The sequence below is a fragment of the Arvicola amphibius genome, chromosome 13 (assembly GCF_903992535.2).
Source record: "Arvicola amphibius chromosome 13, mArvAmp1.2, whole genome shotgun sequence".
In the NCBI taxonomy this organism is placed as follows: Eukaryota; Metazoa; Chordata; class Mammalia; order Rodentia; family Cricetidae; genus Arvicola; species Arvicola amphibius.
The window spans coordinates 71,585,147-71,608,491 of NC_052059.1; the positions used below are offsets into that span (position 1 = coordinate 71,585,147).

Below are 23,345 nucleotides of genomic sequence, written 5' to 3' on the forward strand. Positions count from 1 at the left end.
TTCAATATTAACCTGCACTACATGGTAAGACAATCTCAAAACAAGAAAAAGTTTTGCAATTAAAAAAATAAAGGGGCAGGCTGGAGAGATGGCTCAGGGATTAAGAGCCACTGGCTGCTCTTCTACAGATCCCGAGTTCAATTCCCAACAACCGCATGGTGGCTCAAAATCATCTGTAATGAGATCTGATTCCCTCTTCTGGCAAGCAGTCATACAAACAGGTGGAACACTATCATTGGATAGGAAATATATAATAAATAAATAAATGTTTTTTTTAAAAAAAAGGTCAAAGGTAAACTTACAAAAACACGAGAGGAGGCTATAGGCAGTACTCAAATTACTGCCTAGCCACTGGCTCTCTCATGCATTCGATAAGCTTGCCTAGGACAGACAAACAAACAAATCCTAACAGTGATTAGTGTTAGCTAACAAAGTTAGTGTCAGCTGAGTAGGGAAGACTGAACCACTGTGGCTGGAGTCCTAGGCTGTGAGTGGAGACAAGGAACTGAGCAGAAGCATGTATTCATGCATTCATCCTTCTCCGCCTCCTGACTGTGGATGTGATGACCTCATGTCCTCAACTCCCCATCATAACAGACTTGAACTAGAAACCAAAACAAACTCTTTGTCTCTTAAGCTGCTCTTCACTGTACTTCTTTACAGCAATAGGAAAAGAAATTGCTAGTTTATACATGTTTAGAATTAGCCACAATGAGAAATGTTACTGTAAGGTTTTGTTGTTCTTCTTCTTCTTTGTTTGTTTGTTTGTTTGTTTGTTTTTTGAGACAGAATTTCTCTGTAGCTATGGAGCCTGTCCTGGCACTCACTCTGTAGACCAGGCTGGCCTTGAACTCACAGAGATCCACTTGCCTCTGCCTCTCAAGTGCTAGGTTTAAAGGTGTGTGCCACCATGTCTGACTTTAAGTATTATAAAAGTTTTCTGGTTTTGTTTTATTTTATATATTTTATTTTTATATGTTTTATTTTATATATTTAACATTCAAACAGTTTAATTTTGTAAAGCATTATTTAATGATAAATTATTTTTACTTTAACATGTGTCTATGATGCATGTGTATGTAGGTACACATGCTACATCAGGCATGTGGAGGTCAGAGAACAACTCTGTAGAGTCAGTTCTCAATGGCTACCTTGTTTCCTTAGAGATTTATTTATTTTTATTTTATGAATATGAGTGTTTCACCTGCATGTTTGTCCGTGCACCACATGCATGCATTTCTCATAAAGGCCAGCAGAGGGAATCAGTTGTGAACCACCATGTGGGTGTTGGAAATTGAACCCATGTAGTATGGAAGAGCAGAAAGGTTTTTTTTTTAAGGTTTTCTTTGGGGTTTTGTTGTTGTTGCTGTTGTTGTTGTTGTTTGAGACAGAGTTTCTCTGTGTAGCACTGCCTGTCCTGGAATTCACTCTATAGACCAGACTGGGCTCAAACTCAGAGATCTGCCTGCCTCTATCTCCCAAGTACTGGAATTAAAGGGGTGTGCCACCACGGCCCAGGAAGCAAAAACTATTCTTAACCCCTGACCCATCGCTCTAGCCCATCTCCTTCCACCTTTATGTGGGTTCTGGGAGTCAAGTTCAAGTCAATAGACTTTTGCAGAAAGTGCCTTTTCCCACTAAACTATCTCAGTGGCATGATACTATTCTTAAAACACTTAATTTGGACTTAATGTTCTCTTATTCTTTCTCTTTTACTTTAGAAGAAAGCTCAGTGAAGTAGATTCCGGCCTTTCCACATTCATTAAAATACATCCATATAAACTTGTCTTGTGTACCTAAAGAGTACTAAATAAACATTATAAAGTCTACACTAGAATGCAGATCAGAAACACATCATAACATCAACTCTATGTAGTATCCAAGGAACACACATGGTAGTTCCTGGAAGAACCAGAAAAGGTTTTGATATTGCTAGCTCGGTAAAATTGGAAAATGCTATAGTAGAGACTTAGTTTAGTGTGGCTACCCGTTTGGCAAGATGAACCTGGAGTCTGGTTCTTGGATTAGTTCAACATCTAAAACACAGAAAAGGAGGGCTCTTCTTGCTGGGCGGTGGTGGCACAGACCTTTAATCATAGCACTCGGGAGGCAGAGGCAGGTGGATCTCTGTGAGTTCGAGGCCAGCCTGGTCTACAAGAGCTAGCTCCAGGACAGGCTCTAAAGCTGCAGAGAAACCCTGTCTCGAAAATAAAATGAAATAAAATAAAATAAAATAATAAAATAAAAAGAGGGTTCTTCTCAGCCTTCCCCATTCCATGCTAACTCACTCTCAGAGACCTATGAGCCACTTTTTTACACTACATTCTAGAGAGCACATAAGCAAATACTTACGTGGTCATTTCCTTATATGGAAGGGATTACTCTCTGAGGGATAATTCTGACCCAATCTCAATTCTGGCCAGAAGGGGGAAAATGCCTAGCCCTTGTCCTGAAGACTGTAGGAGGAAAAGTCAGGAGTTTCACCGCATTGAAGTCAGACAGTGATGCCTGTGATCTGGTTCTCTGGCTTTCAGTTTGCAGATGTACCCACCACTGCTGTATGTTTACCTGTTTGGTTGAGTGGCTGCCAAGCCACATCCTGTGACCTCCATTCAGAACAGCCAGTTCGAGAGGCCTGAAGACTGGCTTGGTAGAGGGACTCCAATTCAGAGGTCTCTTGCTCTGTGTCTTGGTTCCAGTGTGGATGCAAAAGGATGTGATTTCTCTCTGGGTAGGTTATACATGTATGGGCATCATGGGAAGATGCGACTCCTGGCCCAGAGCCCCTGTGTGTAACCTGAGAATCACAGAGCCTTGTCACATTTACCCAGGAATCCAAAGGCACAGAAATCCCCAAGTTGACACTGCTACCCAGCTCCTTAGAATCACTATCTATCACTTGGGATAGCTTTCCTTGGTATATATTTGGCTCCGCCAACCTGGGCTGTTCTCTTCCAGGGGTTTCCCCACTGGGAAGCCCAGAGTCCATGGCAAGAGAAGGATGATCAGCAGGATCTTCCCAGGAGGGCAGTCTTTTCCTGCCATCAAGAGAAGGCTGCTGTTTTACCCAGCGACAGTGGTCTTTTCCTGAAGCCTGGGGTAATGGAGGCATAAAGTCAGAAGAAGAGTTCTTCCTTAGACCATTTGGCAAGCTTCGATCCTGGGAACCTGTAACATCCCTCATAGAGGTATTCATCTTCTGGAACTGCTCTGCCAATGAGCGGACAAGTCCTTTTGTACTGGGGAACTCTGGCCTAGAGGGTTCCTCACTGCCTCTGACTACTTTTGAAGTCAATGAAGTTTGGAGACTTTGGGCTTGAAGATGTTGGTTAAGTTTCTGCATGGGGTCAATAGCATGAAGCGCAGGTGAAGAAGCAGCAGACATTATGGGGTAGCAGGCCCTAGAAGGAGGAATAGTAGGCGGAGCTGATGAACCCAAATTAGTGGCTTCTCCTGTTGAATGTGACCAAGGCATCACCATGGATATGTCAACAGAATTCTTCTTTTCTTCAAACAGCAAATCTTGAACTATGCCCCTTCCTTCTTGTGGTGGGAATTTCCTGCAGCTGCTGTTGTTCTCCCTGTGGCCTTGTAGATTATCTTCAAGGACATCCAATGGCAGGCATTCCTGCTGAGGAGGATTCAGCTCAATTCTACAGGCTGTTTTAGGTACATCTTGCCTGTGGAATGCAGAGGGATTAATCCTGTCCACCTCAAAAGACGGCAGAAGCGTCAAAGATCTACTAGGGGAATTGTGCTGTGACACAGATGCAGCAGGTGGCTCTGGGGTGAGTGACGAGTGTGACTCATGGTAGGAAGCAGGGGAGTCGAAGAAAGAAGAACTGGCCCCAAATGCTGTATCCTTGCAGGGTTCCAGCTGTGCCTCCTGGCTTAACAATAATTGGAGCGGGACAGGCTGTTCACTGAAACAAATGGAGAGAACCAGTCATAAGGTGCTTTGACTAACTATAATACTTCCAAAAGGAACTATTCGTTTCATTCCACTGATGGCTATTCACAGCTATCAGGAAGAGGAAGACAAATACAAACAAAGCCAATAGCTCACAGGTTCAGAAAAGAAAAGGAAGATAAGTATTACTATCTACTCAATGTCATCACCAATTTTGTATATGTGGCATTAAGTACAATCTTTGTCAATATTCTCCACTACTGTGAAGTCCCATTCCAATCACATTCTAATTGCAAATTTAAGAAGATAAAAACTGCTTCTCCCACAAACAGATGACATAGAAGGGAAAGCCTAAAATCACTCATACCATACAACAAAAAATCTCAGGTGCTATACAAGGAGGGAAATGCTCCCCTATGGGGTAGCTCAGTAAAAAATGAAAAGATATTGTTATTAGAGAATACAGGTGATTTGTATCCTATGTGTTGACCCACTGCATTCCTCATCAGATGTTTCTTCACAATAATAGACCAGGCCTCACTTCACACTGAGGAGTGGGAATCAGAACAAACTGTGTTTAGTTGATCCTCATTGTTTTCTATCTCTGACTGAAACACATGCAGTCTTAGAAAAGTTCAACCTTTCCAACTTTAGATTATCAGATCAAGATTAAGAATCTGAAAATCCAAAACTAAAATGCTGCAAAGCCCCAACTGTTTTTGAGCATAGACACAATAATGAAGTAGTTTGGGCCCTGGAGCACCTCAGGCTTCAGACTTCAGGGCTGAGGGTGTTCAACCTATCTACATGAGTGTTCCAACATCTAAAAGAAAAAAATTGACATCTGAGCTAGGCAGCAGTGCAAAGATCTAATCCCAACACTTAGGAACCAGAAGCAGGAGGATCATAGTAGGTTTGAGACCAACACAGTCTACCTAGCAAGTTCCAGGCCAGCTAAAGCTACATATGAAAACCATATCTTGAAAAATGAAGAGAAAAAGGTAGAGGAAGGTAAGAGGAATGGAGAGAGAGAAAAGGAAAGAGACAGAGAGAAAGACAGACAGAGAGAGAAAGACAGAGATACAAGTGAGAGCTAGAGAGAAAGAAAAAGAAAGACATAGAGAGAAAGAAACAGACAGAAAAGAAGAGACATAAAATGAAAGAAACAAAGATAGAGACAAACAGAGAGACAGACAGACAGACAGATACTGATTTACTTCTGGTCTCAAACCATTTTAGATTAAAAAAATACTAAACCTGTATATTACAAATGTTTCTAGGTTTAGTCACCCTGTCACTCTTGTAACATGAATGTAAATCAAAACATAAAAACCTGGCCTAGCAAATAGATCATTTGGTAGAGTGCTGGCCCAACATGTAGGATGCCTTGGATTTAAGCCACAGAACTGAAGAAATCAGGGTGGTAGCAAACAGGCCTGCAATATCACCACTCCAGAAGCAAAAACAGGAAAACCAAGAGTTCAAAGTTGTCAGGCCCTAGTTAGCCTGGCTATAAGAGACTCTCTCTCTCTCTCTCTCTCTCTCTCTCTCTCTCTCTCTCTCTCTCTCTCTCTCTCTCTCTCTCTCGGAGAAGAAGGGAGGAAGGAGGGAGAAACAGGAAAGGGTTGGCATCAAAAAGATCTGGATTTAAATTCTATACTTCTAGCACTTACTAGCTAAGGAACTATCTTCTCTGCAAGTTTCCATACTTAAAAAGCATGCTATCTAACAGCCATGTCTCATCGGGTTATTGTAATAACAAAATAAAGCAAAAAGTGCTTAGCTCTGACTTGAATGCAGGCAAATGCTCAAAAATGTTAACAACCATAATGGGGCTGATAATCAAAATACAAACAACCAAGGCAGCAGATGTGTACTTCACTGAAAGAACACTTGCCTAGTAGTACAAACAAGTTCCTGGGTTCTATCCCCAGCAACACACACATACATACACATGAAAAAAGTTATCTGGTTTTATTATATTTTAAAAACTATTCAAATTTATTAACAGTCAAAGTTAATTTTTACTTAAATTCATTTATTCTAAGTAAAAGCCAAGTTGAAACCCCTAAAATATGATAACTACTCCAGTACCTGTTAAGACTTTTTCCTATCCCAACCTTAGAGAGAAGCAAACAAAGAAATCTTTGTGTCTCTTCCCTATGGTTTAATCAAAGCAAGATAAACTGGTTATTTTCTTGGAAGGGATGGGAAACACCGAAATCCCAAAATAAATCAAATGGTTGCTACTACAACATGAAAGGTAGACCAGATCCCATAAGAACGTAATAAATACAAACATAATAATCATGTTGCTATACAAGTCCTGGGAATTTGCATAACTTGTTATTTTATACTTTTTTGCATCTTTCTAAGAAAAGGACCATCCATGCAATGAGTTTTCGAATCTCTGACCTGAGAGAAGAAAATCTTAGCCGTTTTTCTCTCTTCCCTGGTAATGGAGAAGACAAGAGTTCATGCTATGGGGCACTCATGGTCACTTCCTCCCCTGATGTCCATAAACTAATGTGGTTTTTAAGCACTACCTTGTAAGCTGAGGGAGGGCACCCCCCTGTGGTGGGAGAGAGGCTGAGGGCTGCACCGGCTGCTGCGATGATGGTTGCGGCTGCATGCGATCCTGCAGGCTTCGTGCTTTTCGAATACTGATTTGCAACTTCTTATCGACTAGTGCTCTGCTGTGCGTGCTAGAGCTGGCACCATGCAGGGTAAGTCTTAGTTTAGCTAAAATGCAAAAGAAAATATAGCAGAAACACAAAATACAAACAAAAATAAAAGAACAAAAACTAAACCAAAACCAAGCAAAGATAGGCAGTAAAACAAAATATGCAGCAGGAATGCAATGCACTGGGCTATGCATGCACTGTTCAGGGCACGGAACTGGCTCTGGCTCTATGGAACATTCATGGAAACCATGGAGGCCAAACAAGTTAATTCAAATGTAAACAAACAAAACACTAAAGAAAACAAAACAAAACTTGAAAGGAACCAGGAGGATAAAATTAGTGCTTGGAGGTAGCCACCTCATCTCTTCACTGACTGTTTAACTGTCTCCACACTCTGCTCCCCCAACTCCCTCTTTCTGATGGCCCACAGCAAAAATATTAAGATACAAACCTGCATCTGTCTTTATAGAACACAGCTTTGCGTGGGTCCTGTTTAGGAGTCAGATACCATTATGGTACTGCACACCAGGAAGTCAGGACAGAAACATAAGGAATGGAATATTACAATGAAAAGTTCCTGGCCTAGGAGTCAGAGCCAGTTTATGCAGTTTTCCTACTGTAGTCAGGGACTACAGGAAGAGTGGGCTAACCTCATATCTGAAATCTCACTTTATTTGGGAGGTGAAAAGGAAGACACAACCGAAGAGCTCATCTGTGGCTCCTGCTGCTGCTCCAGTAGATGTCCACAAACTACAGTGACACCACCAGGGACATTTTGAAATCTGAAGGGCAAAGATAGCTACCTGGCCTCAGCTTGGAAACACAAAAGACATTAAAAACTGTTCATAAGGCCATCTGCATGACAACACAAGTACCTATTGTGGAGTTAGTCAAAAATGCCACAGTCGTAGCCGTTGAGTTACTTACAGATAGCTTCGTTACAGAGAGCCAAAGCTGCAGCACAGTCTCCCTTTTGTTCCAGATGCAGGGACTCTTCAAATACTGAATTTGCCTCTTGCAAGGACCTTTCAAAGTCGTCACTCCTCCCTGAAAGGGCCAGCACTTTTCATTTTTATTATAATTAATCCCAACTTCTCCTGTGTACTGTTTCTTCTCTTTGGGACACAGAGATACTTGTTAAGCTACTGATCTAACTGTTCATTGCTATTAAGAAGTCTTTAGAACAAGTAAGGCATCCGTTTTTGCCTTAACTGAGACCTAAGCAAGGCCAGGAAAAGGGAGGAATGTGCTGCCATACTCACATTCCAACTCTAATGCCTGCTCAAGGGAAGAACAACTGTCCATAGTAGCAACATGGCTCTTATGCCTAGAACTAAACAGCTCTTCTACGAGACAACAGGACACACCTTGTCAGCTACCATGAGAACAACTGCAGACTTCTACTGCTGTAATGGCAACCATGGTCTAACTATTCTGCAGAAAGTCATGCATACCACACCACTTCTCCACATAGGTACATTGCTCTCTTCACCACTCTGTTCTATCAACACACCTCTTGGGCAGAGGTAGTCTATACTAGTTTCTATTTCAATATATCTACCACGGCAGTTGAATTGCATTTGTACATGGACCGCCTTTCTGTAGCAATGCAAAGTTTTTGCTTTTATCATTCCTCACTCACCAAAAATATCCCTAAAAAGCCACCTCCCATATAACTCCCAAAGTACATGTGGGCCAAAGGAAGAACAAAAGAGTAGTCCAACAACAGTATCAGATGAAAGGACTAAGAAGCACAATAGGGTAAACTTTCATGAAGGGCCATCAGGTAGTCTTACTTTCTAGCCATCTATAACCATTAACTGTGGTAAATTATAATTATTCACTTATGATTAAAATTGACATTGAGCCTTCACATGGTCACAAGGGCTGGAAGAATCAAATTTCAAGTCAGGTACGATGGGACATGCCCATTATCCCCAGAACTCAGAAGGAAGAGGCAGGAAGGTTCCTGATCTACATAGCAAGTTGCCAGCCAGGCATGGTTATATAATGAGATTCTGTCTCAAAAAAAGCAAAATAACAAAAATGAAACAGAATAAAAAGCCCATTAATTCTCTTCATAATGAGACTCTTCCTCTAACTACCTCCAGATGGACATGATAAGAAAGGCTTGGCTGCAACCTTAACCAATTCACTTCCTACTTCTTTTACTTTTAGAAAGCAAGAAGGGCCAGGCATGGTGGCGAATGCCCTTAGTCCCAGAACACAGGAGGCAGAGGCAGGCAGATCTCTGTGAGTTCGAGGCCAGTCTGGTCTACAGAGCAAGTTCCAAGACAGTCAGGACTACAGAGAAACCCTGTCTAGGGGGAAGTGGGGGGGGGGGGCGATTTAAAAGAAGGAAAAAAAAAAACAAGAAAGGAAGAAGACAGTGGAAAGTAAGTTGGTTCTGAAAATCTTGACAGTCAGTTTCTATCCCATCTCTAGAACTGATTTCCCCCAGACTTAGGCCTATACCCTAAGTTCTTTCACTACAATTGGAACCAACTAAATCTAAACATCTTTACAATTAGAAGTGGTAGCTTTAAAAACAAAACAAAAAGACCAAAAGGACCAAGAGGTACACACATATAATCCCTTCAGAGGCCCAAGCAAGATAGTGGGACCATGTAAAAGTTCTCTATAGTTAATGAATCAGGATGCTAGATTTAGATCTTCATCATCTGGAATTTCAGCACTCCGTGCTTTAGCCTTCTGCATCTTAGCTGACAGAGAACTGACGAAACGTAATCAGGAGGATTCAGCTTTAATGCACACTTAACTAAGAGAGTAGGGAAAGGACAAAGAGGAAGATAACAAAATCTCTCTTTCAGTAGCAATATAAACCTGAATTGCATGCCGTAATCTCAGTACTTGGGAAGAGAATCACAACAACTGTGAGGCCAACTTATCTACAAAGTGAGCTCTAGGTCAGGCAATGCTATAGAGTGATGAGATCTGATCTCAAGAAAGGGTTAAAAAGGCTAAGGAAGCCAGGCAGTGGTGGTGCATACTTTTAATTCCAGCAGGTGGATCTCTATGAGTTCAAGGCCAACCTGGTCTACAAGTGCTAGATCCAGGACAGGCTCCAAAGCTACAGAAAAACCCTGTCTCGAAAAACCAAAAAATAAAAAGGCAATGGAAATGGCTCAGTTGATAAACTGTTTGCCTTACAAGCATGAAGACCTGAGTTGCACTCTCAAAGCACACATGAAAAAAAGCCAGATATTGAAGTATTCATTTGTAATCCTAACACTAGGAAGGCAGAGAAAGGTGTGTCCTTGGGGTTAACTAGTCAACCAGATAAGCCTACTTAATTGGACTCCAGACTAAAGAAAATACACCCCTTGGGGATGAGGTAGGGTAGACAATATCTAAGGTTGTCCTCTAGCCTCCACATGCACTCACCTGTACCTGCACACATACAAGCATATACATACAGAGCATAATATAAACCTGGAACTTCAAATTGATAAAACTTGAGTTCAAAATAAAAAAAAAACCAGACTATCCAAATACAGAAACAGTTAAGCGGAATTGAAATTTTAAAGCTCTTTTTTTTGATATTTTATTTTTACTTTTAATTTTTCAAGATAGGGTTTCTCTGCCCTGGCTATCCTAGAACTCATTCTATAGACCAGGTTGGCCTTGGATTCTGAGATCTGCCTGCCTCTGCCTCCTGAATGCTGGAACTAAAGCTATGAGCCATCACATTAAGTCTTAAAGCGCATCTTGAAATAAACACAACAAATAACTTGGGAAACAGAAGACAAAATTGTCCTGAATCAAAGTATGAAAAGAGCTGAGGAAAACCCAGCTACTTCGAGGGCACCGGCTCCTAGACTTCGCACTGTTTACCAGCAGAACCTACAGAAAGAAGCTGCTAACTCCTATTCTGAGGACTAGTCTCAAGGCACAAAGTAATAATATAAACTAATTTCGTTTTGTGTTTTTTGGTGAGGGTAATTAATCAAAATAAGGCAGTTGGGGAAATTTACATCTATATACATATGAGATTTGGGAATAAGTTGTCATGGGATCAAAATAAATCATGATTGGGTATAGTGATATTTTAGTTGTTTTAATAAACAAGGCATTCCTGAAGATCAAGGGTAAACCTAAGCCACTAGAGGCCAGGCAGTGATGTCACACACCTTTAATCCCAGGATTTGAGAGACAGGCAGATGGATTTCTGTGAGCTCAGAGCCACCCTGGCTACACAAGATCAATGTAGAAACAGATCCAGGTGGCAGTGGCTCACACTTGTAATCCCAGTACTAGGGAGTCACACGCCTTCAACCCCAGCAGTAGAGGGGAATATAAGATGGGAGAAGATAGAGGCTCAGGACTCGGTCTGTAGTCAACCAGCCTTGGTAGAGGTAAGACTTCTCTAGTGGCTTAGCTGTTTTGTTTTTCTGATCTTCAGCTTGAGCCCCAATATCTGTCTCTGGGTTTTTATTATTCATGCTACAATTGGGTGTGATGGTACATAGCTAACACCCCAGTTATGTGGGAGGCTAAGGCAGGATGATATGAGTTCAAGGCCTGTCTGGGCAACAAAGGGAGAACCCCATTTGGAAAACAACTCAAACCCCAAAACCAACACTGAAAACAAAACTAGCAAATTATGGCTAGGAATACAGAAATATAGCTCAGAGTTCCCCTGCTGTTTTACTATTTTTTTCACACAAGACTTTTACAGGAATAGATTCCTACTAATAAAAATATTTAACTTCATATTTCAAAAAAAAAGAAAAAAGAAATATAGCTCAGACAGAGCGCCTGCCAGGCATATGCACCATCTCAATGTCAGTCTCCAACACTTCATTAAAAACATTACCACCCCTTCTTGTTCTCTCATTCTCTCAGTTAAGACTTGTTTTACTTACACATTTCATAGATGTTTAAGGAAGCCATTTTCCCTGAGTAATACACTATTTTTAATTATCAAGCTTTAAACTTTTCTAATTTTATGTGTTACAGGTATTTTGCCTGCATATATGTCAGTGTACCTCATGTGGTCCTGGACCTGTAGAAGTCAGAAGAAGATATCAGATACCTTGACACTGAAGTTGCAGATGATTTTGAGCTACCATGTGGGGACTAGGAAGCAAACTCAGGTCCTCTAGAAGAGTAGCCAGTACTTTTAATAACTAAGACATCTCTCTGGCCCCTAACCTTCAGGTTTTGAATGGTTGTACCTAGAAGTACTGCTATCTCTAATCAATAAACTTGTCCATTTATAACTCTCTCTCTCTCTCTCTCTCTCTCTCTCTCTCTCTCTCTCTCTCTCTCTCTCTCTCTCTCTCTCTCTCTCTTAAATGTGTAGCCCAGGCTGACCTCGAACTCATGATCCTCCTGCCTCTGCCTCCTTCAGCAAATCCTACCAGCATGCACCACCACAATGGGCTAACTTAACTCTCATTACAGTAGTTGAACCAAGAAAAAATCAAATATTGCTAAACAGTAGATTAGAAATTTCTAAGTGTGGATCTTACTTTTTGCCTTTTCTCTCGCTGCCCATTACCTACCTACAGCCTAATTCTCACAATTACCCTGATTCTGCAGTTCATCCAAGTCCATGTATCGGCTGGGATTAGGGTTAAACCCTTTAGCAGCCTCTAATTCCTTCTCCCGTTTCTTGCGGAGCTCCTGTTCCTGGGCCCGCCTGGCCACTTCTTCCTGTAGTTCATCCAGCTCACTTTTAGAGGTGATCTCCCCACCTGAGATACAAGCGAAGATGATAAATTACAACATTTCCACAATCGAGTTGAATTATCTGTTGGACTTAAAGTGGTATAGCCTTTGGAATTCTAGCTTTCCAGTTCATACTTTGAACAGTGCTTTCCTTATCAAATTCAGAGAATCGTGGGACATGAATAACAATGATGTTAACAACAACATACAAATTTTCAATATTTTATTAACAGTAACAGCATAACTCCTAACACTTCTTAAGAATTTCAATATACTAAGAACAGCTTTAAAAGCATTTTACATATATTACTTCATTTAATTCTCTCAAGTGATAAGGTATACAGCCATGTTAGGAAAGAAGAAAACTTGGACACAGAAAGGTAGCACAGATGGCAGATGGTAGAGTTGAATTCAAGTCAAGTAGGTTAAATTCAGCTGGGGCTGGTGGCACAGGTCCATGATCCCAGCTATTCCAAAGGGTGACGGAGAAGAATAACTAGTCCAAGGCCTACTTGACTTATAGAATAAGTTCAAAGCCAGCCTAGAGAACTTAGTGAGACCCTGTCTCAAAAAGTATCTGGTCATGATACTAATACCTATAATACTATACTTGGGAAGCTGTAACAGAGGAACTGCCATGAATTCAAGGCCAGCTTGAGTTATATATTAAGTTTCAGGCCAGTACAGACTATATACGGAGAACTTATCTCAGAAAACAAAACAACAATAAAAAGAAGCTGGGATATAGCTCAGCAGCAGAGCACTTGTCTAACATGCTATGTATGACCTCCAAACTCCTGGGTACTAAAAAATAAATAAATTAATTAATTAATTAATTAATAGTAGTCATTTTTCATTTTTTCCTCTGTTAATTTCCACCACTTTTTAAAAATCAGTTTGTAATTATCCATTGTGAAAACTCACATTTAAAGAGTTCATTGATGAACTCTAAATAGATTGGAAATAATATACATGATAAATCAAGTAAAAGTGTAGGGGCTAGAATAGGATGTACACTGTGTTTTCATTTTTAACAGTGAGGCTTATATGTATGTACATAAACACCTATGCATTCACATAAGCATATATACCACAGAGTTAACACCGGTTCCTTCAGTTTTAGGAGCTAAAAGGAAAGCTATTGAATTGTTGGACCCAATTTACTTCTATAGTTGGGTCTATTTGTTGTTGTTGCTGTTGTGTGTGTGTGTGTGTGTGTGTGTGTGTGTGTGATGCATCTGTGTACTTCTTCACATGTGGATGCATGTGCATGTGAGTAAAAAAAACGTCATCACTTTGCTAAATATCTTTTGCCTGTTAAGAGAGAAGATTATATTCTATCCAGCTAATCCAGAACTGAGGACTAAAAGGGAAACCCATGAGACAAAGTTTTTATTATACTGAAAGCAGGCCACCTATCTGAAGAGACTAGAAAGGATAGTAGGTAGGTTAATCCACATTCACAAGTCTCTTAATGTTACACAACATAAAATAAATGAAACTGTGAACGATAAGCACAGTATGCAGTTTTATGAGGAAGCAGGTGTGTCTTCTGCCAGGCCTTTACTTTAGCTTACCCAGTATTCCAACTGTACCTTTCTCTATATATTCCTGCCTGGCTAGTGTCTGATCTCTGTGCATAGGTTTTAACTTTTTATATATAGATATACATATATAGATATACATATGTGTATATAATGTACAGTATATACATATGACTATAACTGCTTTTAATAATTTTATGAAATGGCAAGGATTTAGCTAAAAAGGACTTTGGCATGACTGTGAACTTGGGATTATTTCTTGTGTGAAAAATATCTGCCTTAAAAATCAGTGTAATTTGGGGAATATGGGTTTATTCTGGGTGCCATGTGTATCTCATTATAGACAGCTAAAATGTGATTTTCTTTCCAAGCTTGCTTGTACCTCTAGACCCATCACTGACCATTTGCCTTACTTGTCTTATAATTGGAAATTAAAAATATAAAAGATAAAGAAAAAAAACCACATTCAGGCAAGCTGTGAAAAACAAAAAAAAAAACAGAGAAACTGAGGGAAAGCAGCTGAGAAGTCTCCACATTACACTTGGGGATGAGTATGTTTGGATGGGTATGTGTATTCATTCACATGTGTGTGGGTGCATGTGGAGGTCAGAGATCACACTTGGGTACTATCCTCAGCTGCCATCCACTTTGCTTTTTGAGACATGATGTCTCAGTAGGACCTGGGACTTGCTGATTTAGCTTGGTGCCAATGAGCTCTTTGGATATGCCTCCCCAGCATGTTGGGAATTGAGCTCAGGTCTTCATTGTGCATAACAAACACTTGCAACTGAGCTAGATATCCAGCACACACTTTTATGTTTTGATGGAATTTTCAAACAATTGTCAGTTGAAGTATTCAACAAAGTTGTTTCCCAAATAGAACTGGTGGTCAGATCCAGTATCTTCCTGTTTACCTGAGAGGGGCTGAGTCTTTGTCCAGCCGGCCATGGGTGCTGTGGAGTCCACCTCCAGGAGGCCACTGCTGTGAGACTTGGGGATATGACGCCAAGAAGGGACAAACCCTGGTCTCTTTGTGCTTTGATCCCTTCAAAAAAGAATCCACAGTAGTAAAGTTTCAAAGGTGGCTTCTAACAACATTCCTAAGACTAAAATTCAGAACAGAAAGCAGACATCATGAAAGCTTGGGAACAAAGGTCATGGGGCAAAACCATGGTGCAGCAGCTCCAGAGGCTAAGGCAGGAAAATGAATTAAGACTGGGAATTCCAGGCTTGGGCAACAAGAATAGAACAAGAATTAATCTCAGACTGAAAAAGGGGAAACCCAGCTTTTGTACTCTGTTTATGCTTGTGAGAAGACTCTGGGGCGGGACATGATGGCACACACCTTTAATCCCGGCTCAGGGCAGAAGCAGGTGGGTCTGTGAGTGTAAAGTACTCTGAGAGTGAGGGAGGCTCTAGCTTGACTCCTAGCCCTGTCCTCAGACAGACAGGCTCACTAACTCCTCAGCAAACAGAAAAGAAAATAGCTGCTGCTAATGCTGAGAGTTAAACAACAACCACTGTGCCCTGGGGTTGGAGAGATGTCTGCGTGGCTAAGAGTGTGGGATGCTCTTCCAGGGGCCCAGCACCCGCATGGCCGCTCAACTGTCTGTAACTGCACTGCAGGGGATCTGACAACACAGACATACATGTAGGCAAAATACCAACACAAATAACTATAAAGTATTTTTTAAAAAAATCTGTGTCCTTAGACTGGTAGGATGGCTCAGTGGGTGAAGGTGCTTGCTACCTAGCCTGGTGACCTGAGATCAGAGTGGGAGAAAACGCATCTCTGTTGTCCTTTAGCCCAGACATACACTGTTTTTTTATTTCACAAAAAACAAAACGATGTATCCTTAAGAACAACTAAAGGGTAGCAGACTATCTCCAATCAAAGTTAGTATTGTTTATCCTACAGTATACAAATGCCTACAATAGGAACTGGAATTAGAAGGTCAGCCATGGAAAGGACAGAAAAAACTGTGCACCAAGATTCTCAGTGGGAAGCTGCAGTCGGCTGCCTCAGCTTCTCCAGCCAGCTTCTGCTGAATGACTCTAAGCCCCAATTTGATGGTATTAGCTGTTGGCTATCATTTGCTCTTTTACTTAGAAGCCTCAGCCAAAGGGATACTCTGCCCTGCTCAGGATTCGCTCAATCAGGAACTCCAAATGGCTGCCTCAAGGGGCCTTCCCCAGTCAATTTCTGCTAAATGTTTCTGAGCTCCAAATTGATGATGTTACCTTTTGCTTGCATTCTCAATTGGTCATCTCGGAATGTACAACAGATTTTATGATGTCTTGTTGTCTACCTGTTGCCAACTATTCATCCTTTTTGTCTTTTGCTTGCTTACTTAATGAACTCACTCATTTTGCTACATGGCTTCTGAAGCAGATACTTGTGTTCTTCTCTAGTTTCCTTCGCATCTGTGTGTCTAATAATATCTGGCTGCCAGGCGGTGATGGCGCACACTTTTAATCCCAGCACTCAGGAGGCAGAGACAGAGGCAGGCAGATCTCTGTGAGTTCAAGGCCAGACTGGTCTACAGAGCAAGTTGTAGGACAGCCAGGACTACACATAGAAAACCTGTCTAGAAACAAAACCAAACAAAAGTATCTAGCATCTAGCAGCCATCCAAAATCTACTATGTGAATTAAAGAAGATATTCTCATATTATTATTTTCCTATTTCTTACTGATGCCTTTTATTCTGGAGGGCAGAACTGTGAATCTTACCCATGCTGGGCAAGTACTGTAACCACTGAGCTAAATTCAAGCCCAATGTAATAAACCTTCGTAGCATTTTCTCATACATAAAACATGGTCCAGTAGGTAGGCAAGAACAATGGGGAAAAATAAGGGTATGGCAAAACCCTTTCAAAGGAGTATAGAATCATTCCTTTCAAAACAGAAGATTAAAAATACTGTTTCTGGTTGGCAGAGGAGGGATGTGTGGTGCATGCCTTTAATTGAATTCCAGAAATCGAAGACAGCCTGGTCTACCAAGCAAGTTCCAGGACAAGCAAGAGCTACACAGAGGAAACCCTGTCTTGAAAAACCAAACACACAAACAAACAAAAAGCAAGTAAAAATTAAAAAAAAAAATAATAGTAATATTGCTTCCACAGCAACAATAAAAACAATGTATGAAGCATTAAATGAGGCCTATAGGCAGGGTATAATGAACTATACTAAACTGTCATTGTTATGTTATAGGATTATGATTATCAATGGTTTCATAATTGAGTGCCCAGTACTCAAAACCATGACAGAAATCAAGAATAAGTTACAAATAGGATTTCTTCTTTTTTTTTTTTCCCACTGTTTAACAGTCCTAGCTGTCTTGGAACTCGCTTTGTAGACAAGGCTGGCCTCGAACTACAGAGAGCCGCCTACCTCTGCCTCCCAAGTGCTTGGATTAAAGGAGTGTGTCACCACTGCTCAGGCTCTTCTGTAATTTTAAAATCAATGTTTTGACTCACTAATTCATCTTTTGTTGAAAAATATTTACTAAACAATTAATTTTTATTTATGCATGTGTCTGCACATGCTTGTGGCGGGTGCCTATAGAAGGCAGAGTAGTATGTCAGATCCCCTAAAGTAGCCTGACGTGGGTGCTGAGATTCTAATTGGGGCCTTTGCAAAAGCAACAAGTACTTTTAGTTGCTAAGTGATATTTTTGACCTCCCAAACAATTTTTAAAATAAAAATGGAAGATCGCAATCATTCACAGTGTGTATGGTGGTGCACTCCTGTCATCTCAGCACTCTGGAAATCAAGCAAAAGAATCAACTTAAGTTGAAGGTCAGTCTGGGCTACAAAAACAAATTTAAGGAGAGCCTGAGCTACAATATTATGTCCAAGAGAAGTGGATATTTCAAGTGCACAACACAGTGCATGTGGTATAATAGGTTAATGCTCGGGGCTCCAAAAGTAAAGCAGAAATCAGCATCCATCACCTCACAGAGACCGGTTTTGTCTTTTTGTGGCAAGAGCAGCTAAAATCCCATTCATTAAGAATTCCACAAACAGTACAATTTTAAAAGCTTATATTTGTATTGTATATTAGATCTCTAGACATGTTGGTCCCACATGCCTAACAAATGAGGAACATTTTACAAGATGGCACCATTACCCTTGTTAGCATTCTCTGTATTGCTCCAACTTCATTATGTTTTATTTAAGTATGTACTAAACAAATATTACTGCATAGCTAATGCTTGAAATAAAAGTCACTGCCTTTACTCCTCCTCCCAACAGAGGGTGCTGCTGCTACAGAAAAGCAGGTAGAGACTATGCCTGGACAGTGCTAAAACCATCTCTACACTCACCTAACTCACAGTGGGAAGCCCCCACTGCCGCCAAGAACTACTGCTGCAAAGCAGACAATACCTGTAGACATTCACGGTCTCAGCAGGGGCCGCATCCAAGCTCACAGGGCTGTTGCTGTTCCTCTCGCTGCTCTCATAGCCAGATTCCATCCGCTGGATCAGGCGTGGATGCTGCTCTAAAAGATGAGAGCCTGTCCGGGCTGCACCCCAAGGTTTATGCTGTGAGCTTGGTCCACCAGCTTTAATGTCGTAAGCAAGTGGCTTGCTTATTTCATCTGGTGTCAGTTCCTTAGCTACCCCAAAGGATAAATAGAGGAAGTAGATTTAGAGTTTGCCTAAATGAAAATCTAACTAAACCCACCCTCTAGACATTATTCACTTAAGTCACATCTTCAAAAAATGTAACAGTAAAGATGCTCCTTGACAGCTATACTAGAAAACTCAGAATGTTTTATTTTTAATTTATTTATTACGTATACAGTGTTCTGTCTGTATACCAGGAGAGAGCACCAGATCTCATTATAGATGGTTGTGAGCCACCATGTGGTTGCTGGGAATTGAACTCAGGACCTCTGAAAGAGCAGTCAGTGCTCTTAACCTCTGAGTCATCTCTCCAGCCCCCAAACCCAGGATTTTTAAACACATAAATCAATCGTATTTGAAAGCCCATTTGCTCTCTTATTTCTGCTCACCTGAATCTTCAGAAAAGGTCCTAAGTTGGGTATAGCCACAATGCTTCCTTTTGTCCTTACTAAAAATGCTGTCAATATTCAGAGACTCTCGTTTGGGTCTCCATGTTGGGCGGTACTTGCTGGAAGCACTGGATTTCACTTCACTACTGGTACTCTCAGTTTCCCAGTCCCGAGAGTATAAAGGTAAGTTCCTTGGTGGTGTCTTGTCTGGCTGGTCGCCTGCCCTGCCTGCACCAGGAGATCCCACATTGGTTTGAGAAGCCAAGGAAGGCCTGCTGTGGATCATATTGCTAACTGTCTCTTTGAAATCCTTTAGCCTGCTGGTGCTGCTGGATTTGGAGGCATTCCTAGGAGCCTGCTTTTCTTTCAGTGTTTCTCCTAGAAATCAGAAAGAAAAAAAAAGGTGTTTAAAATAATCACAAATGTCTTGATCCTAAAGTTGAAAAAGAAAGGCAAATAAATTCCTTTGGCAAAAAAGACAAAAGTTTAATGGAGGAACAAAGGAGTGCAGATGGCTTGCCTTCGCTGTGGTAACCTGAGGCCTGGGGCTCATCACTTTTCCTCCTAACACGGCCAGAGCTCCTCTTGCGCTCTACCAGAGACCCTTTCTTCGATGTTTGCTTCTGATTACATTCACTATCAGTTAGGTGGCCTGAAAGAACAAGGAAATGGGAGTGAGCTGCTTTCTGCAAATGACCCCTCCCCTGTTGAGAGGGGTCTCCCTTTGGGACATGTAGTAGTGCCACAAATTTATTATACACATGAATCAGAAACTGTAAGGGTCAGAACTATCTAATATAAGTGTAAGACTCTCTCAGTAGCTAAGCTAAGTGAAGAAAAGCTCAGGTAATCAATGGTGCCTTCCCAATCTAACATACCCTGAACAATCACCAGCTTCAAACCATATTCATCATCTTTCCCATGACCCAGAAAAACTAAAGATGTTGATTAACAACTTCTGTTTGCTCTTTAGTGCTGAGGAATCAAAACTTTGCAAAACCAAGTAGGCACTGGTTCATCAGCCCTTGCCAATTTCTCAAAAATAAATAAATAAATAAATAAATAAATAAATAAATAAATAAATAAATGTGTGTCATGGACCCACATTTTTCATCCCACTCCACCCCCCTTTTTTGGGACAGGATTTCTCTGTGTAACCTTGTCTGTCCTAGAACTCATTTTGTAGACTACGCTGGCCTTGAACTCAATGTAGATCCACTAGTTTCTGCCTCCCAAGTGCTGGGACTAACGATGTACACTACCACACACGACACTTTCTTCCTTTTTTAAATCTGAGGTAAGTGGGTTTTATTTTGTTTAATTAAGGCAGTCTTGTTAGGGTCTTGCTTTTATTCTATATAGTCCAGGCTGGCCTTAATTTACAGTAATTCTGCCTCTTAAATACTGGAATTAGAGGCATGTGCCACTCTCATAAACTGAAGCCAGAATTTGCTTTTATTTATTTGGCAGCAGCTCTCTCATTGTATGTGGCTTTAGGATTCCGTTCTAAACCCTCTGCAAATGTGAAATTTTAAAGGTATTTCAATTTTGGTTATTTTTCATTCTCATCTCCAACCTATGCTCTACCAAATCTGACTTCACTCAAACATACATAATTGCTTGTCAATAATCATTGAGAAACCCCAAGGGAAATCAATATTATATGTAACTTTCCTGGCATCATACCTGTAATATGCAGATGTATGAGTATGATTTACATTATAAAGAAAAGTCAGATTCTGAAGAATATAATCAGCTCTGCAGCTGGAACCCAGAGGGTGAATTAAGTTTGATGAAAGGCTAAATAAAAGACACTACCCAGATTCTCAAATGCATGAAAGCTAACAAATTTATTTTGACATATAAAAAGACTTATAGGCACGTAGGTTATCAGTAATTCAATGTGATGGGTATTATTCTCAACCAACCACCTCATGCAATCTTTTATTGCTTTTATCCATCTATTTGTTTATTTGGGCCCAAGAGAAACACTTACAAAAAGAGAAAAATCACCAACAGCAACTAAATGATACCAAGGTTAAACCACTAGGGATTCTACTGACCCTAAACTTAATATATACATCATTCCCTCACAGGAGTGGCTTCTCTCTGACTCACAATTCCCGAAAGATAGCCTTTCAAAGCAATTGCACCTAACACCATCTATACAATAGTCTTCAAGAGAAATCCAATGAGTCTGACCAAACTTCTAGGTCCAACTTATAAGAAAGAGGATGAAGGCAGTGGTAGTGTATACCTTTAATCACAGCACCCAGGAGGAAGAGAAGAGTGGATCTCTGTGAGTTCAAGGCCAGCCTAGTCTATAAAGCAAGTTGTCTGACAGCTTGGGTACACAAAGAACCCTGTCTCACAAAACAAAACAAACAAACAAACAAAAAAACAGGAAGGAAAGGAAAGGAAAGGAAAGGAAAGGAAAGGAAAGGAAAGGAAAGGAAAGGAAAGGAAAGGAAAGGAAAAGTGAAAAAGGAAATTTGGGAGCTAGAGAAATGGTTCAGTAGCTAAGAGCACTGAATGCTCTTCTACAGGACTCGGGTGCAATCCCCAGCATTTTTCAAGGGCTAAAAAGACAGCTCAGTGGTTAAGAGCATCAGTTGCTCTTCCAGAGAATCCAGGATCAATTCCTAGCACCTATACAACAGTTTATATCCACTCATAATTCCAGTTCCAGAGGCTCCAAAACCCTGTTCGGCCTTCAGGACACTGCATGCATGAGGTGCACAAACATACATGTAGACAAAACACCCACATACAAAATAAGTTAAATTTTTAAAAAAGACAGTCAGGCAGTAGTGGTGGACACCTTTAATCCCAACTCTCAAAGGGTAGAGGCAGGTGGGTCTCTGAGTTTGAAGCTACCCTGGTCTACACAGAGAGTTCCAGGACAGTCAGAGAAACACAGAAACCCTGTCTCAAATAAAAATAAATAAATACATAAAGAGATGGAAGGAAGGAAGGAAGGAAGGAAGGAAGGAAGGAAGGAAGGAAGGAAGGAAGGAAGGAAAGAAGGAAGGAAGGAAAGAAGGAAGGAAGGAAGGGAAGAGGATAGAGTAAAATGTTCAAGTACCATTAAAACTCAGAATCTGGGACATATACAAGTCAAACTACCTAGTTTTCAACCATAAATAGTAAGGAGAAAGCCAAAGGGGAAATATCCACACATTAAAAGTAACCTAACAAGGTGCAGTGGCATGAGTCTATAGTGTCACCAATGGAGATATTGAGGAAGGAGAACCACATGAGTTCAGGACTTTCAGAACTGCCCGGGGAACTTACTAAGACCCCATATCAAAATTTTTTAAATTAACGAATAAATAAAGCCAGATGTGGTGTTGTACACCTGTAATCCTAGCACATAAGAGGCTGAAGCAAGGGCATCTTGAGTGTGAGACTTACCTAAGCTATAAAACAAGACCTTGTCAAGAAATAAAAGAAATAAGAATTAATTAATTAATTAATTAATTAATTAAATTAAGAAGTAACCTAAAGTCAGGCACTGGTGGTGTATGCCTTTAATCCCAGCACTTGGAAGGCAGAGGCAGGCTGATCTCTATGAGTTCGAGACCAGACTGGTCCACAGAAATAGTTCCAGTACAGCCAAGGCTACACAAGGAAACCCTGTCTTGAGAAACAAACAAACAAACAAATCAGTAACGTAAAATCACAGTCATCTATAACTTCAGTTACAGGCCTCAAACTCAAGAGATCTGCCTGCCTCTGCCTCACGAGTGCTGAGACTAAAGGCATGCGCCACCACTGCCTGGCCCAAGGATCTCTTTTGGTCTCTATGGGCACCAGGCACACATATGGTACAAAAATATCCATGCAGGCAAAACATCCATACTTATAAAAAGAATAATTTTTTAAAAAAAAAATTTTTTTAACGAAGAGAATAAAGCATCGATCCAAAGGCTTCACTAATCCCCCAAATCCTTAGGCATTTAGACAATATTTCATGCCTTAGCTATTCTATTTCTCATAACTTTCCATCTCAGTAGTCATTCACCATTCTTCCTTCTGTGCCCTGTAATGATGTCTTCCATTGATTCAAGATTGATTTAAAAACAATTCGAGAATTTTTCGGTATGGTATGTACACTAATAAGCAGGCCATCCTTTCTTTATTTGCACCTCTTCCTTCAGAAACCTAGTATGAGAATGAACAGGTATTTCCCACTCATAAATATACCTTCTCTTGAAGCCTTTCACTCAAAACCATGGCATGAAACATGGCCAGGAAGAAGACAAGGCAAAGGAGTTTTAATGGGATTAAAAGGATAGCAGGACAAAGTAGACTTAAGAAAAATTACGTTGACAATCATATCACATGGTCCTTACTGATGTACTCCTATATGCAATCATTCAGAACTATCAAGTTTCTTTGTATACTACTCAATTACCCAAATTCTGCACTTTTTAGCCTTGCATACTACTTACTACTTGCCCCAGTTTCTTTTTCTTGGGAGACTTTCTATG

General features: G+C 40.6%; 1 protein-coding gene across 4 annotated transcripts in view; it reads right to left on the bottom strand.

Annotated features, from left to right (window-relative positions):
- Usp54 (ubiquitin specific peptidase 54) overlaps positions 1 to 23,345 on the bottom strand; it is a 101,524-nt gene that overhangs the window by 12,534 nt on the left and 65,645 nt on the right. For 2 of the 4 annotated variants that reach the window (XM_038310057.1, XM_038310055.1), the window contains 8 exons: positions 19,373 to 19,504; positions 18,853 to 19,230; positions 18,222 to 18,453; positions 14,747 to 14,877; positions 12,147 to 12,314; positions 7,522 to 7,641; positions 6,457 to 6,652; positions 2,569 to 3,923 (listed from right to left, as the gene is read on the bottom strand). In XM_038310057.1, coding sequence (XP_038165985.1) covers positions 2,569 to 3,923; positions 6,457 to 6,652; positions 7,522 to 7,641; positions 12,147 to 12,314; positions 14,747 to 14,877; positions 18,222 to 18,453; positions 18,853 to 19,230; positions 19,373 to 19,504 — 2,712 coding nt within the window. Of the gene's footprint in view, positions 1 to 2,568; positions 3,924 to 6,456; positions 6,653 to 7,521; positions 7,657 to 12,146; positions 12,315 to 14,746; positions 14,878 to 18,221; positions 18,454 to 18,852; positions 19,231 to 19,372; positions 19,505 to 23,345 lie in introns of all 4 variants that reach the window. The other 2 variants (XM_038310056.1, XM_038310054.1) reach the window with 1 other exon arrangement.